The 12,671-nt window shown below is 37.1% G+C and overlaps 1 protein-coding gene across 2 annotated transcripts in view; it reads right to left on the bottom strand.

The window, feature by feature from the left end:
* The window catches only part of IFT74 (intraflagellar transport 74), a 43,388-nt gene that overhangs the window by 13,768 nt on the left and 16,949 nt on the right, over positions 1-12,671 (bottom strand). For both annotated transcript variants that reach the window (XM_075410904.1, XM_075410905.1), the window contains exons 9-14: positions 12,030-12,168; positions 10,941-11,003; positions 10,261-10,404; positions 9,584-9,624; positions 8,302-8,381; positions 5,137-5,190 (exon numbers count right to left, since the gene is read on the bottom strand). In XM_075410904.1, the coding sequence (XP_075267019.1) occupies positions 5,137-5,190; positions 8,302-8,381; positions 9,584-9,624; positions 10,261-10,404; positions 10,941-11,003; positions 12,030-12,168 (521 nt within the window). The remainder of the gene's footprint in view (positions 1-5,136; positions 5,191-8,301; positions 8,382-9,583; positions 9,625-10,260; positions 10,405-10,940; positions 11,004-12,029; positions 12,169-12,671) is intronic.

The following is a 12,671-nucleotide window of genomic DNA, read 5'->3' as shown; positions in this document are numbered from 1 at the left end:
AGGTCCCCTCTCAGCCTTCTCCAGGCTAAACAAGCCCAGCTCCCTCAGAGCACTCAGGAAAACACGAGCACTCAGAAAACATAAGAGTTTACAAACTTTCTAGCTGTACGAAAAAGGGGAGAAGTGCTTTTTTGAGCAAGAAGTATTAGATAAGGGTAAATACAAGAAAGATTATCTGTGAAGAGAGAAAGAAGACAGAAGGAACTACTTAGTGGAAATATTAACAAATCCTGAAGGGATGAGGATTGACTAGAGAAATGTGGATCCCAAAGCACCCAGGATTTTTTATAAATACCTAATTTTAAAATTCTTTGCTAATAAAAAAATAATGGATAAGAAAACTATCGTACTATCTGTCATCATCTGCACTGCTGTCCATGAAAGAGTTAACAGAAATGCTTCACAGAGTACAGCTTCTAAAACTTTTAGAGTGGAAAATGCACATTATTGGAGCCAGGGACAAGATTAAGATACTACAAAGACTACCTCTGAGGCAGAGATTTCAGGATGAAAGACACTTGGAATTCCTAGAGTTCAATGAATGGCATCAGACAACAAATTTGTAATGTGTACAGCTGACTGCTAAAAATAATGACTAGTTCTGATGCAGATTCATTTGGCTCAAAAAATTGAAATAAAGTTTTGGTCCACCTGAAACTGACTAGTAACTGTAGAGAACAGTACTTGGAAAGAATGTAAGGGGGTTTACCTTTCACCAACACTGCTGTGAACTAGTAAGCAGAAACACAGTTAAAAACAAAGCTTAAAGAGCCTGCAATTGAAAAAAGCTCATCCAGTCCCAAGTACTGAACAAGACTATCGCCAGGTCTGTTTTTCCCCAGTATCCAGGCTGCAAAAGAAGCCATCCTTAGAAAGGGAAATTTTAATTTCTCTCTGTGATGTTCTTTTCCTTCAGAATGAACTTGTCTTGTTTTATCTTAAAGATAGCATAACTATACTTTAACAGGAGAAGCAACAACGACAGCTCCAAAAAGAGCTCCTTCTTCAAAGGGCACTTACTGGATATTTCATACCATCTGTTGCTGTGAAATACCAACAAGAATTTTATACACTACAAAAATACCTGAGCTCAACAGAACTAAGGTAAAGGCAGTGAGGAAAGCAATAGTATTGAAATTCCTGCTTAATGTTTTGTTTTTAAAACATTTGAGCTGTACTTTCCTTTTTTGTTTACAAAATTAAGTGGGTAATTTTTACAGAAAGAATCACTCAGATAACACCAAACTTTCAATCACATTTAACTGCTTCATGCTCTAATGGTGAGCAAAGGCTTCATTAACATCTGTCGCGTGGGGGGTTCTGCGCCACTTCTTCTCAACATAACAGATGATGCGATGGACTTTGATGCTTCTTAGCAAGAGGTCTTAAATAAGTTGATTGTAGTATTTTGATAAACCTATTTATTGGCTTCAAGGAAGCTATAGGCAATAAGGATATTCAATCTTCCAAAGCACATACGTAGGGAAGACAGAGGAGTGAAATAAAAGCACTGTCATGAAAGTAAAGCATTCTCACACATTCATAAATATGAAACAAGAACAAAACTAAAGCAACTTACATCCACAAGTATGTAATTTTGTAAAACTGAGCCCAAAACAGTGGAATTAGTACCTAAGAATTGTACCTATATGACCTGACTAGTGTTTTTCTCCTTTGGCATTCTGGATCTTTTCAGGTGTTTTTTTTTTCCAAACCTTCTCTGAATTTATTTAGAAACATGACGAAGGTCCATATTTGAGGTGGATTGAGAACTGGATGAATGGCAGAGCTCGGAGTATCATCATCAGCGACGCAGAGTCTAGTTGGAGGCGTGTAGCTAGTGGTGTTCCCCAGGGCTCACTACTGGGCCCAGTTTTATTCAACTTATTCATCAGTGACCAGGATGAAGGGACAGAGTGTACCCTCAGCAAGTCTGCTGATGACACAAAACTGGGAGGAGTGGCGGATGCACCGCAAGGCTGTGGCTGCCATTCCATGAGATGTGGACAGGCTGGAGAGCTGGGCACAGAGGAACCTGATGAAGTTCAACAAGGGCAAGCGCAGGGTCCTGCACCTGGGGAGGAACAACTCCATGCACCAGTACAGGGTCTGGGCTGACCTGGTGGAGAGCAGCTCTGTGGAGAGGGACCTGGGAGTGCTGGTGGACGACAGGCTGACCATGAGCCAGCAGTGTGCCCTGGCTGCCAAGAAGGCCAATGCGATCCTGGGGTGCATTAAGAAGAGTGTGGGCAGCAGGTTGAGGGAGGTTCTCGTTCCCCTCTACACTGCCCTAGTGAGGCCTCATCTGGAGTATTCTGTCCAGTTCTGGGTTCCCCAATTCAAGAAAGATGAGGAACTACTGGAGAGAGTCCAGCGGAGGGCTATGAGGATGGTGAGGGGACTGGAGAAGCCCTCCTACAAGGACAGGCTGAGGGAGCTGGGATTGTTTAGCCTGGAGAAGGCTGAGAGGGGACCTTATAAATGCTTATCAATATCTGAAGAGTGGGTGTCAGGAGGATGGGTCCAGACTCTTTTCAGTGGTGCCCAGTGACAGGAGAAGGGGCAATGGGCACAAACTGAGTAATAGGAAGTTCCATCTGAACACGAGGAAGAACTTCTTCACTCTGAGGGTGACGGAGCACTGGAACAGGTTGCTCAGAGAGGTTGTGGATTCTCCTTCTCTGGAGATATTCAAAACCTGCCTGGACGAGGTCCTGTGCAACCTCCTGTAGGTGACCCTGCTTCGGTAGCGGAGTTGGACTAGATGATCCACAGAGGTCGCTTCCAACCCCTATGATTCTGTGATTCTGTGATTTACATCTCATCTTATTGTCTTTCTGCAAGCAGTTCTCCTCATCACACCTGTCTGATTGACCTTGTTTGAGTGCTGTGTGTTTCACAGATTCATAAATAATTGAATGGAAGTGACTGCAAGAGGTCATCTAATTACTTCACTTGCTCCAGGGCAAAAACAACTGTATGGCAGTAATTCAGACATTTGTCCACACTCTTCTTACAGACAGCTCATGAGAGATACTCTACAAGCCTCCTGAACAATCTATTCCAACACTTGGTGAGTTTTAACGTTAGAAAGTGTTTTTCCAATATCCAACCTGAAATCCTTCTGCAGCTATTTGTGTATTATTCCTTTCCCATCCTCCATGTATATATGGAGATAGATTATTCACTTTTTATTTGAAATAGCCTTTTTGCACATTTGATGACTGTCATAAATTCTCTAAAATAAAAGACATATTCTTTAATAATCCCCTGCAGGTCATGCTTTCTGCATCCCTCATCAGTCTCTCTTCAGGACTGTCAACCTCTTTCCTTATGTGCAGAACTAGAGACAATACCCCAACTGAAACCTTCCTCAATGCACAGAGAACAAGATTACTTTATGCGTCTGACAAATTACACTCCTGTGTAAACCTATAGCTGCAGTATTTTCTCCTCCATGCTAGTGTAATACTGCTAAGCTATGTTCACTTTGTCTTTCACTGTAACTCTGAGCCGTATCACAGAGCTATGCCAAACAAACTGCTCCCTATTCTGTATTGTTGCTGTTGATTACTCTGCCCAAATGCATAAACTTAAACAATCCTTTTTAAACTTTTTGTACTTCATTTCTAATCTGCCACAAGTAGTTTTATTCTAACCATGTCCTTCAGCATTTCAGCTTTTCCGATGTAGCATTTTCTGTGAAATTATGTATTTATTCTCTCTCCTGTCATCCAACTGATTACTAAAAATATTGACTAATCTGAACATACAACACAGTGCAAAACTGTACTCAATACATCCTTCCACCTTGGCTGTGAATACTTCATAATTTATAATTTTTTTAATCAAATGCACATTACAGGTCAATAATGGACAATAGTTCCCTAACTTGCTTCTCAGAACACCATGAGACACCAGTAGAAGATGTACTCAAGTTAAAGCTCACATCATCTGGTGCTCCTCCCTTATCCTGCACTATTTTTCTGTCAAAGAAGGAAATTAGTTTTTTTTTCTTGACAAATCAGTACCAATGTTATTCATATTTCTGTTCCTGTAATGTTTACATATTGTTTGCTTGCTTATTTTTCACACAGCCTTTCTGGAAATTGATACCAAGCTGACTGGTCTATACTTCCATGGCTTCCTCAAGACAGGTACCATATTTACTCTTTTCCCGTCGTTAAGATGTCTGCATGTTCCCACAGACCTCTCAGTTAATCTCAAACAGCTCTGGAATCGCATCAGTATCCTCTGATGAAGGGCAGAAGCAGAACCAAAACCCAAAAAGCCAGATAGATCATGAGGTCTTGCTTTCACAGTCTTTTTGTACTGAAAATTGAGATCAAGTGAACTTTTGCCCTTCTGCCTCTCAGGAAATCAGATGCTTTGAAAATGCAGAAACTTTTTAAGTATGCTCTTACCCACCTTTACTTGTTGTCAGCTGAGACCTTTCTTTCAGTATCACACTAGCCATAAGTTATACTGAACATTTTTACAGAACATTGTTACAAAAAGGTATTATGTACTTTGGCCGTCATGGCATATTTATTGATCATTTTCTCCTTTTGCTGAGTAACAGCCCAACTGTTTTTGTAAGCTTCCTGCAACAGTATACTAGTAATAGGGTATATTTTAAGAACAGTTCTGTTTTCATCCTCTGTTAGTTACTGTTGAGGTCTGTACAACATTAGATCCTTTTAATATGGAAGAAAGTTTCAGTAGCATTCATCTTTATTGAACAGATATGACAAGCCTTAATTTTAAAGAATTACATGATGACTGCGCTTGTCCATTTTGAAGTTCTGCTTTTAACCATACCTAAACAGCGGGGTTTATATATCTTCTATTTAAATTAATTTTAAATGTAATTTCAGCCTTGCTTTCATAAAATAAAGCTGTGTTCCTAAGACCTTTAATCTTTGATTAAAAGCCTTGAAAGATGCTCCAAGTATTTGCGACTGTCCTATAAGTCCTAAGATATCAATTTTCTTGTCCTGAGGTAGATCACAGACACCTTATGCAAAGATCAGGACATCAGTTCTTCTCAGCTCTAAATGAACTCAGTATTAACAATACAAGAAAACCAGTCTTTTAGTGGAATTAGGCCTAATTGAAATATATGAGACAACTTACTGTCCATGCTTTCTTCCCTCTTCTTCAGCTCCTTGTATTTCCAATTCTCCTCTCCTGCAAGAGATGTAGCGTTGATTTAACTTTACACTGTCTCATTCCTGCATTCCTTTTGGCACGCAAAATGTCAGTTTTAAAAATAAAAATTCTACATGCCTAGAAACTCATCCTACGTCATTTAATGTAGTCACTTCAACTATGTCACACACACTTTTATATTAAAAAAAATATTATTAGCTTAATAAATCAGCCCCAATGAAATTTTTAAAACGTTTTAGAGGTTAGAATTTTTGTCAAATAAAAGTGGGATAACTACTTGGTATGAACAAAAGAAAATCATAGGATTTTTCTGAAGTCAGGTGAATTTCAATCATAGAGAACAAATGCTCTTGTGTATTTGGGAACCATGGTTAGTTAAAACTTTCTGCAGCTCTGTCATATGGGCTATTTCAATAGCACTTTCACATATTAGAATGGACTTTCATCAGGATATGTAGCCTGTAAGCAAAACTGTGACAAACTCGGGGAAATAAACAGCAAAACTGTACAAGCAATGGTACAGGAAAATAAAATGCACAGAAAGCTTTCTATCATTAAGTTTAAAATAATATCTCCACGCACATTCTTTACAGTAGTATTAGGAGTAATTAATAACATACAATGCATAAGTCACTCCATCTTCAAATCCAACTACTGATTATAAATACGTCTTAATTAAAATGTACTATTGAAGGGGCAGACCTCACATATTTGTGACAAGTTTCAAGAAGATGAGACAATCCAGCTCCTAAGAACAATTTTAAGTTTCAAACATCTACATTTTTAATTGTTTGAGTCTTAGTCATTAATTAATTTTCAGCACAATCTTGTATCTTTAAAGAATACACAGAAAGAGAATGAAGTAGATACAGATATAACTGAGCAAGCAAATTTCTCCAGGTCTTTTTGCTTTTACACCCCCATGATTTCCTTTTTATCTAGTATATACAAACAATAAGAACACCCGTGGGCCCCTAAGGGACTGTGATTCTGCTTCAGCTTCCTTGCAGCTGTGGCTTTGTTCCTTGCTGGACTCTCTCTTTCATTTTGCAATGCATGCCTCCAATATTTGATAACTCAGTCTGTTCTATTCTTAAAAAGCCTAGCTACAGGGAGCCATGAAACAAAGAGCTACACGATCTGCCAAGTGTTTAAAGAAAAAAAAATTTGAAATAAAGACCACAACCTTTAAAATGTCTTTACAGATATGCTTTCTTTAAAATACGGCATTATTACATCAGTATCCTGGCCTCTCATGCAATTCCATGAATTAATAAGTCTATCCCATTATGAGTTAATGACAACTCTCACTGATCAGTTAGAGGTAACTGCTAATATAAGGAACATATAATAAGTGGGCAAGTTTTTTACTTATTTAGATTTTCTTAAGTGAAAACTAAACATATTTATTTCTATTTATGGTCTGTTTATTTTGTTTCCTGCTCAAAAATGTTCCTAGCACTGAACTATTTATCCTGAAACATTGTTTTCGTTTTTTTACTGGCTATTTTATCCAAAATTTAACTAAAAAATTTTACAAGCTGAAGGTCTGTGAATGCTTTGTAATAAACAGCATAAATACTGAGCCAGAAGTAAGCTGACTAAGGAGGGAGGGAGAACAGGAACTTCAAGGGCACATCAAGATGCTGATTTAAAGCAGAAATAAGTATGGCCCTCTGGGATTCTCTCTCCATTCACTAAAGAAAAGGGCATTAGGAGATTAGATTTTTGTATCTAAAAGGTACTCTTTATGCATATCTTTTTATTCCCCTGATGTTACACCAACAGGTATAATTTTCTCTGTATTATATCACAAGGTAACCTTACACTGAATATCGTGACCATTGCTGATATGTTGACAGACAGCATATGCTTTCTCCTACATATGCTTTAAACCCTTTTCTTCAACAGAGGTCTTTTTCTAACACAGTATAAGACATACAGTCCAGCAACGAATGGCTGTGTGTGTAAACCTAACTATAAAATGCGAAAATGAACTCATTTCTTACCTTCTGAATTTCTCCATAGATACAAAAAAAAAGAGTTGCAAGCCAAACAAAAAGGAAAAATTAACGCAGAATAGTAAAATTGGCAATGATATTATACGGAAACAAGAAAGCTAGTAAGACGGTCCTAATAAATGATTTGCACAAAAATACTGAAATAACTGGAGAAATATGAAATATTTTGTAATGCAAAAGATGAGAAATAGATGTATGAAACATTTGGTTAGGGTCAATTTTAGAAGTATTTGTTCACCTTGAAGAAATTCACAGCTAAATTTTACATTGATCACCTGAGAAAAGGTCTAAAGTAGAAAGGACACAAACACATTAATTCATCAGTCCTATAGAAATTAAATAACTTGTTAGAAAGTTTTCCAGAATGTATGAACATATTTATGTAACTCCTATTTAAACAAGATTCCTTCTAATTAGAAGAAAGTTTTACCATGGGATGAATTTCCAGTTTAAGGAGAATCTTCCACAGCTGTTGAAGGCCTATGCTCAAACAAAGTTACTGCCTCCAGAACTGTAACTCCAAGTGCTAGGACAAATCCCAACCTAACCTAGCCTAACATAGAACAGCAAGTGTTTGCTGGAGGTAAGTTTCTAAGCTAATGCCATTTCTAGGCAGCTCCCAAACTCTTCTTGCAAAGACGAACCCAAGAAGTTTCAAAGACAGATAAGAATACTACTGAATTCTGTCTGCTTTACACAATATTATTAAACATTCTGAATTCCACATTCACTGACAGTGTGTCAGATCATGTAAAAGGTGAAATAAATAAAAGCTTTTCTAAAGCCCAGCTGGTTCTGCAATGCTGCCAGTAAGAGAAACTTCTATTCCTCAGCAGTCCTAAATATGAAATTGGAACAGGAAACTAGAAAGCTGTACTATTATTTTATATGGTGGGTTTACTACTCAATATGAAACTGATGAACAGTAAAGGTGAGCGTTCCCCATTTCTTACATCTGAAAAGAGAAGCCTGCACCCCTGGACACAAAACCTCTGGTGAATAATGGACATTTGTATAAGCCTCAAAGCAACTAATGTCCATAACATTACATGCTATAACACAAACAGATGCAGCTCTGCATAGTCCGCTACAGCTCTAGTCATATTACCTTGATGATTCTCCAGATCCACATCAAGTCGTTGAATGACCTTTTTAAAATGGTTTGTTTTCTCTTTTACTTCTGTCAGCCTGACAAATTGACAGTGAAATCCAAGGTTGAAAATGCGTTGTAAAATACTTTTTTTTTAGACAAAAATGGAGAGAAAAAATGAGAATAAAAAAAAGCAAACCTAATTTTATCAAAACCAAAAGAGTATCAGGAGGGTTGCTGTTATTATAAAAGGTATATGTAAATAACCTGTCACTTCAGTCCCTATATCTATTAAATATAAGTACTGCTGCTCTTTTTTATTAAAAGCATTTTTTGTTGAGTCATCAGTAGTTCTTAACTTACTCAACTGGTCCCTCTGCTGGCTGCTATACAGCTTTGCAAAGGTACAACAGAACTGGTAAATTACAACAAGAAATTGTATTCCTTAAAAATCACCTACGTGTTCACTGAAATCCATTAGAAAAATACTGTATCACATAATCATTTGCTTAAAAACATTTCTACGTAAATCCTTGAATAGAATTCCCTTTTATTGCTTCTTTCAAACAATTCTGTTAAGCAACTTAGTATCCAGTCAAACGTGTCAATGCATTAAAAATTAACCAATGATTATAGTTGGGAATACTGCTTAAAAGAATTTAAAATTGTTTCTAGGAGACATCAGGAATTATCTCTATTTTTCTATAAAGAGAGAAAAATCAAAAGGCTCAAAGTTACAAAAACATTGTACTGCTTTATCTCCCCCCACCCCAATACATTACTATTTATTATAATATTTACCAGACTGGCAAATCTTCAGAAGGGTCCAGTACCCAAACATCAAGAAGCAATGTCCTGTTACTCTTTAGAACCAAACTTTTGGTAAGCAACTTTGTAACTGTTAGGTTTTAAGAACACATAACAAACAAACTCTTCAAAATGTCACTGCAGCATAATGTAAACTCAACTTCATAGATGTCCCAGATGAGTAGCTCTTACAGATAAATGTCATCTTCTGCCTTAAAGAAGTTTACGTCAGTGCTATTACCAGTTTATGTTCTCAAGCCATGTTCATAAGGATAGGACGGATCTTACTATGCAGATCTAAATGTCCTATCACTATAAGAGTTGTTTAGATAAAACAGAAGGATATATTCATTCTCTGTGGAAGGTGAACACTAGCAGAGGCTTGAAAATGTGGTGATGTTTTAGAAGTCCACTGAAATGTGCGATGGAATTCAACTATTTGTCTTTAGGGTCCAAATGTATTTTGTAGCAACAGTATAATGGGATTACTCACTGTCTTTCCATGCTTGCTATTTCTTGACTATCATCCTTAACCTATAAAAAAAGTATAAAAATTTTAACACATGAAATAAAATTTAAAAAAGAAAAAAACGAAAGTTAAAAGAAATTTCTTTATTGACTATATAGGGAATACAAACTTAGCATATGAAATCACAAACTTGCTTTCACATTGTCCAACACCAGCTCTTCACTGAAGTGATATGATTTAAGTATTATGTTTTATTGCTTTCTCAATACCCATTTAATAATCAGACACACTAATCAGTGTTATTCAGTCCAATAATCCATATAGTATACATGGATAGTTACAGAACACTGCACAGACCCTTGTAAACTAACTACATTGCTCCAGGATTAGTACCTCTGCTCAGTACCCACAAGGACACTGTCTGGAGTTATGCTATAGAACGGTTCAACAGGAACTGTTTTCCCATACCAATATGACAGATGAATTGGCACATGTCAACCACCTGAAAAGCTGACTGTGCCATTTTTGCGTTGGCTAAACCTGAAACATCCCATCCAGCCAATCATTAACTGTTCTTAATTTCAGATGACCTCTGCTGCTTAAAGAGAAAATAAAGGCAAGATTCAAACCCAAGTATTTTCAAATATTATCATCCCATTGAATCAGAGAATCTTTTACATGGTAACATTTCATGTTCTTGCCTGCTTTAGTAATCTCTCTCTTTCCTCCTGTGGAGATTCCATGTTCTTATCCTCAGCAACCATTTGATCTCGACGTTCCTCGAGCTCATGGAGCTTTTCATACAGCTGCACAGCCTCCTGTTTCACCTGGGAGTGTGCTATTTCCTGTTGGGAAAAGCAAACACCTACTAGCTGTGTGTGCTTATGTATGTATGTGGGATAAAAAATATCTTAACAGGTACCCCTTTGTGCTTCAAATGCCAGTTGCTTTCAAAATGGAATGTGGAACAAGAAAATCATTCTCACACATCCTGCAAGTTGAAAACATTGAAAAATTAGGTCTCACAAATCCTTAAGCAGGATGTGAACGATAATTTCACAGTTATCTTCAGAGAGTAATTCCAAATGCATCAAACGTCACACAAAACATTTGAAACCCCATGAGTATCTACAGCTAGAAACCTCTAGTATTGCTATCAAAATTTTGTACTTGGCATCTAGCAGAAACAATTCTTCTCCACCACTGATGAGAAAATATTGGTGGAAAACAGAGAGGGAGCCTTGCCTCCCCCATTCTAGGGCATGATCCTACAGTATTGGAAAATTTAAGGAGAAAGATTATAGGTATTGTTCTACTGTATTATTTTTTACACTAGAGTTCAGCAAAGACTGGTACAGAGATCATTTGTTATCATACATACAGCTCTCAGAGCCTCCTCCTTTACGTTTAATGCATCCAGTTCCTGCTGTTGAACAACCAATTCCTAAAGAGGAAAAAAATGCAAATTTCAGATAAAAATCACTACCTGATGAGATTACTTAGTTGTTCTGCAACTTAGTATTATAAAATGCTGTAAAACATCTCATTGCTGCTGTTAAAAATTTAAAAGACTAGACTGTGTCCAGTTTGTCCAGGTAACTCAGATATAATATCCACTTGCCTTCAGCATCCAACTCTTCCAGTAAACTCTTAGCATTGTTCCTTGCAACTGGGCTATAAACAAAAAAATTGTTTGCCCTTTTCCCACTATTTTTTCTTAAAACCAGCACTGAGTGTGGAATTTATCATTTCTACTTCAGAAGCTTCAAGTCAGATTTTAAAATTTGAACTAGCCACCATGGTTTCTTCACAGTCCAGAGACAGGCAGGCCCTGACTAGTGATCCAGCTCATCATAAGACAGCTGGGAAGCACTGGGCTCCAAAGAAATAGCAAAAACTCTCTGTACAGGCTATACAGAGAAACATTCTAAGACTGTATGCCTGAAGCTACACAATCCCAGAGAACCTACAAATCTTATTGCTGTTCACATTAGGATTAGTGAAATCACAACAATTTTGCAAAGACCAGCACATTTTTCTGATATTCAGATATACAACAAGAACAACAAGAAAACCCAGTCAGATTTAGTTTTGTACAGAGAAAGGAAGCTTTCTACTCAAGCGAACTAAAAAAATTGCTGGGCGTGTTTTTCCCTTTTGCTTGTTTTTTACACTTGATGAAACCTCTAAGCACTACAGTGGTTTTAAAAATCTGCATGTCAGTCCTCAAATTTAAAATGAAAATGATGAACATAATTTGTTCTTAAAATAAGAAATAAAAAAAGACAAAATATTTGGGTTTTGTCAGTTGCTCTATTTATTTTTCAGGCACTTCCACAATTGATTAAGGTACCAGCAACGTTTTTTATTGGATTACGCCATTCTCAAGCTCTTTAATATTTATATTGTATTTGAAACTGATGGAGCCAGATTGAGAAAAATTTAGGTAAGTACAGTGGAACAAACCAACCTGGGAGAGTTTTTCATTTGCAGCCTTCATTTCCATATATTTAGCTTGATTTTCCTGTGACATGTCTTTCATTATGTGATCTGCTACAACCTTTTCATGTTTGATATCTTCTTCTGCACCTTGAATTAACTTTTCTGTGCTGTAAAAACAGAACAGCTTTGTAACTTTTACTAGTTGATGTTTATTTTAAGCACTCATTTCAAACCCGGTATTCCTTCAGCCTCAATGAAATGATCCTTTAACGCAAAAACTCCACAGACTCTAAAAAAAAGGAGCTACCTACTTGTATCTAATCTTCTTGGAGTTGGATTAGCTATATAAAGACTCATATCATGGAATGTAGAAGATGAAGAATTCCTTGCCCTTACAGTACCCACACAGTACTTTCCACTACTTCCACACTCCCATCCTTCTACCTGCATAGTCTCCAACACTGGCAAAAGTATACTACTCCTCTCAGTTGCTCACAGTCAGTGAATTCCCAGATAAGAATGGGCAATTTGAAATAAAGAAGCTCCTATGTGATTCGTGAATGCACATAAAGAAAACTTGTTGTATAGATACCAGGACTTGATGATACTGAGTAACTATGATGACAAGTTTCTTTTAGCAATTCCTTAAGAATGGAGAGTGGCTTCAGAG

The sequence above is a fragment of the Opisthocomus hoazin genome, chromosome Z, assembly GCF_030867145.1.
Source record: "Opisthocomus hoazin isolate bOpiHoa1 chromosome Z, bOpiHoa1.hap1, whole genome shotgun sequence".
Lineage (NCBI taxonomy): Eukaryota > Metazoa > Chordata > Aves > Opisthocomiformes > Opisthocomidae > Opisthocomus > Opisthocomus hoazin.
This window is presented reverse-complemented; position numbering and strand designations above follow the sequence as displayed.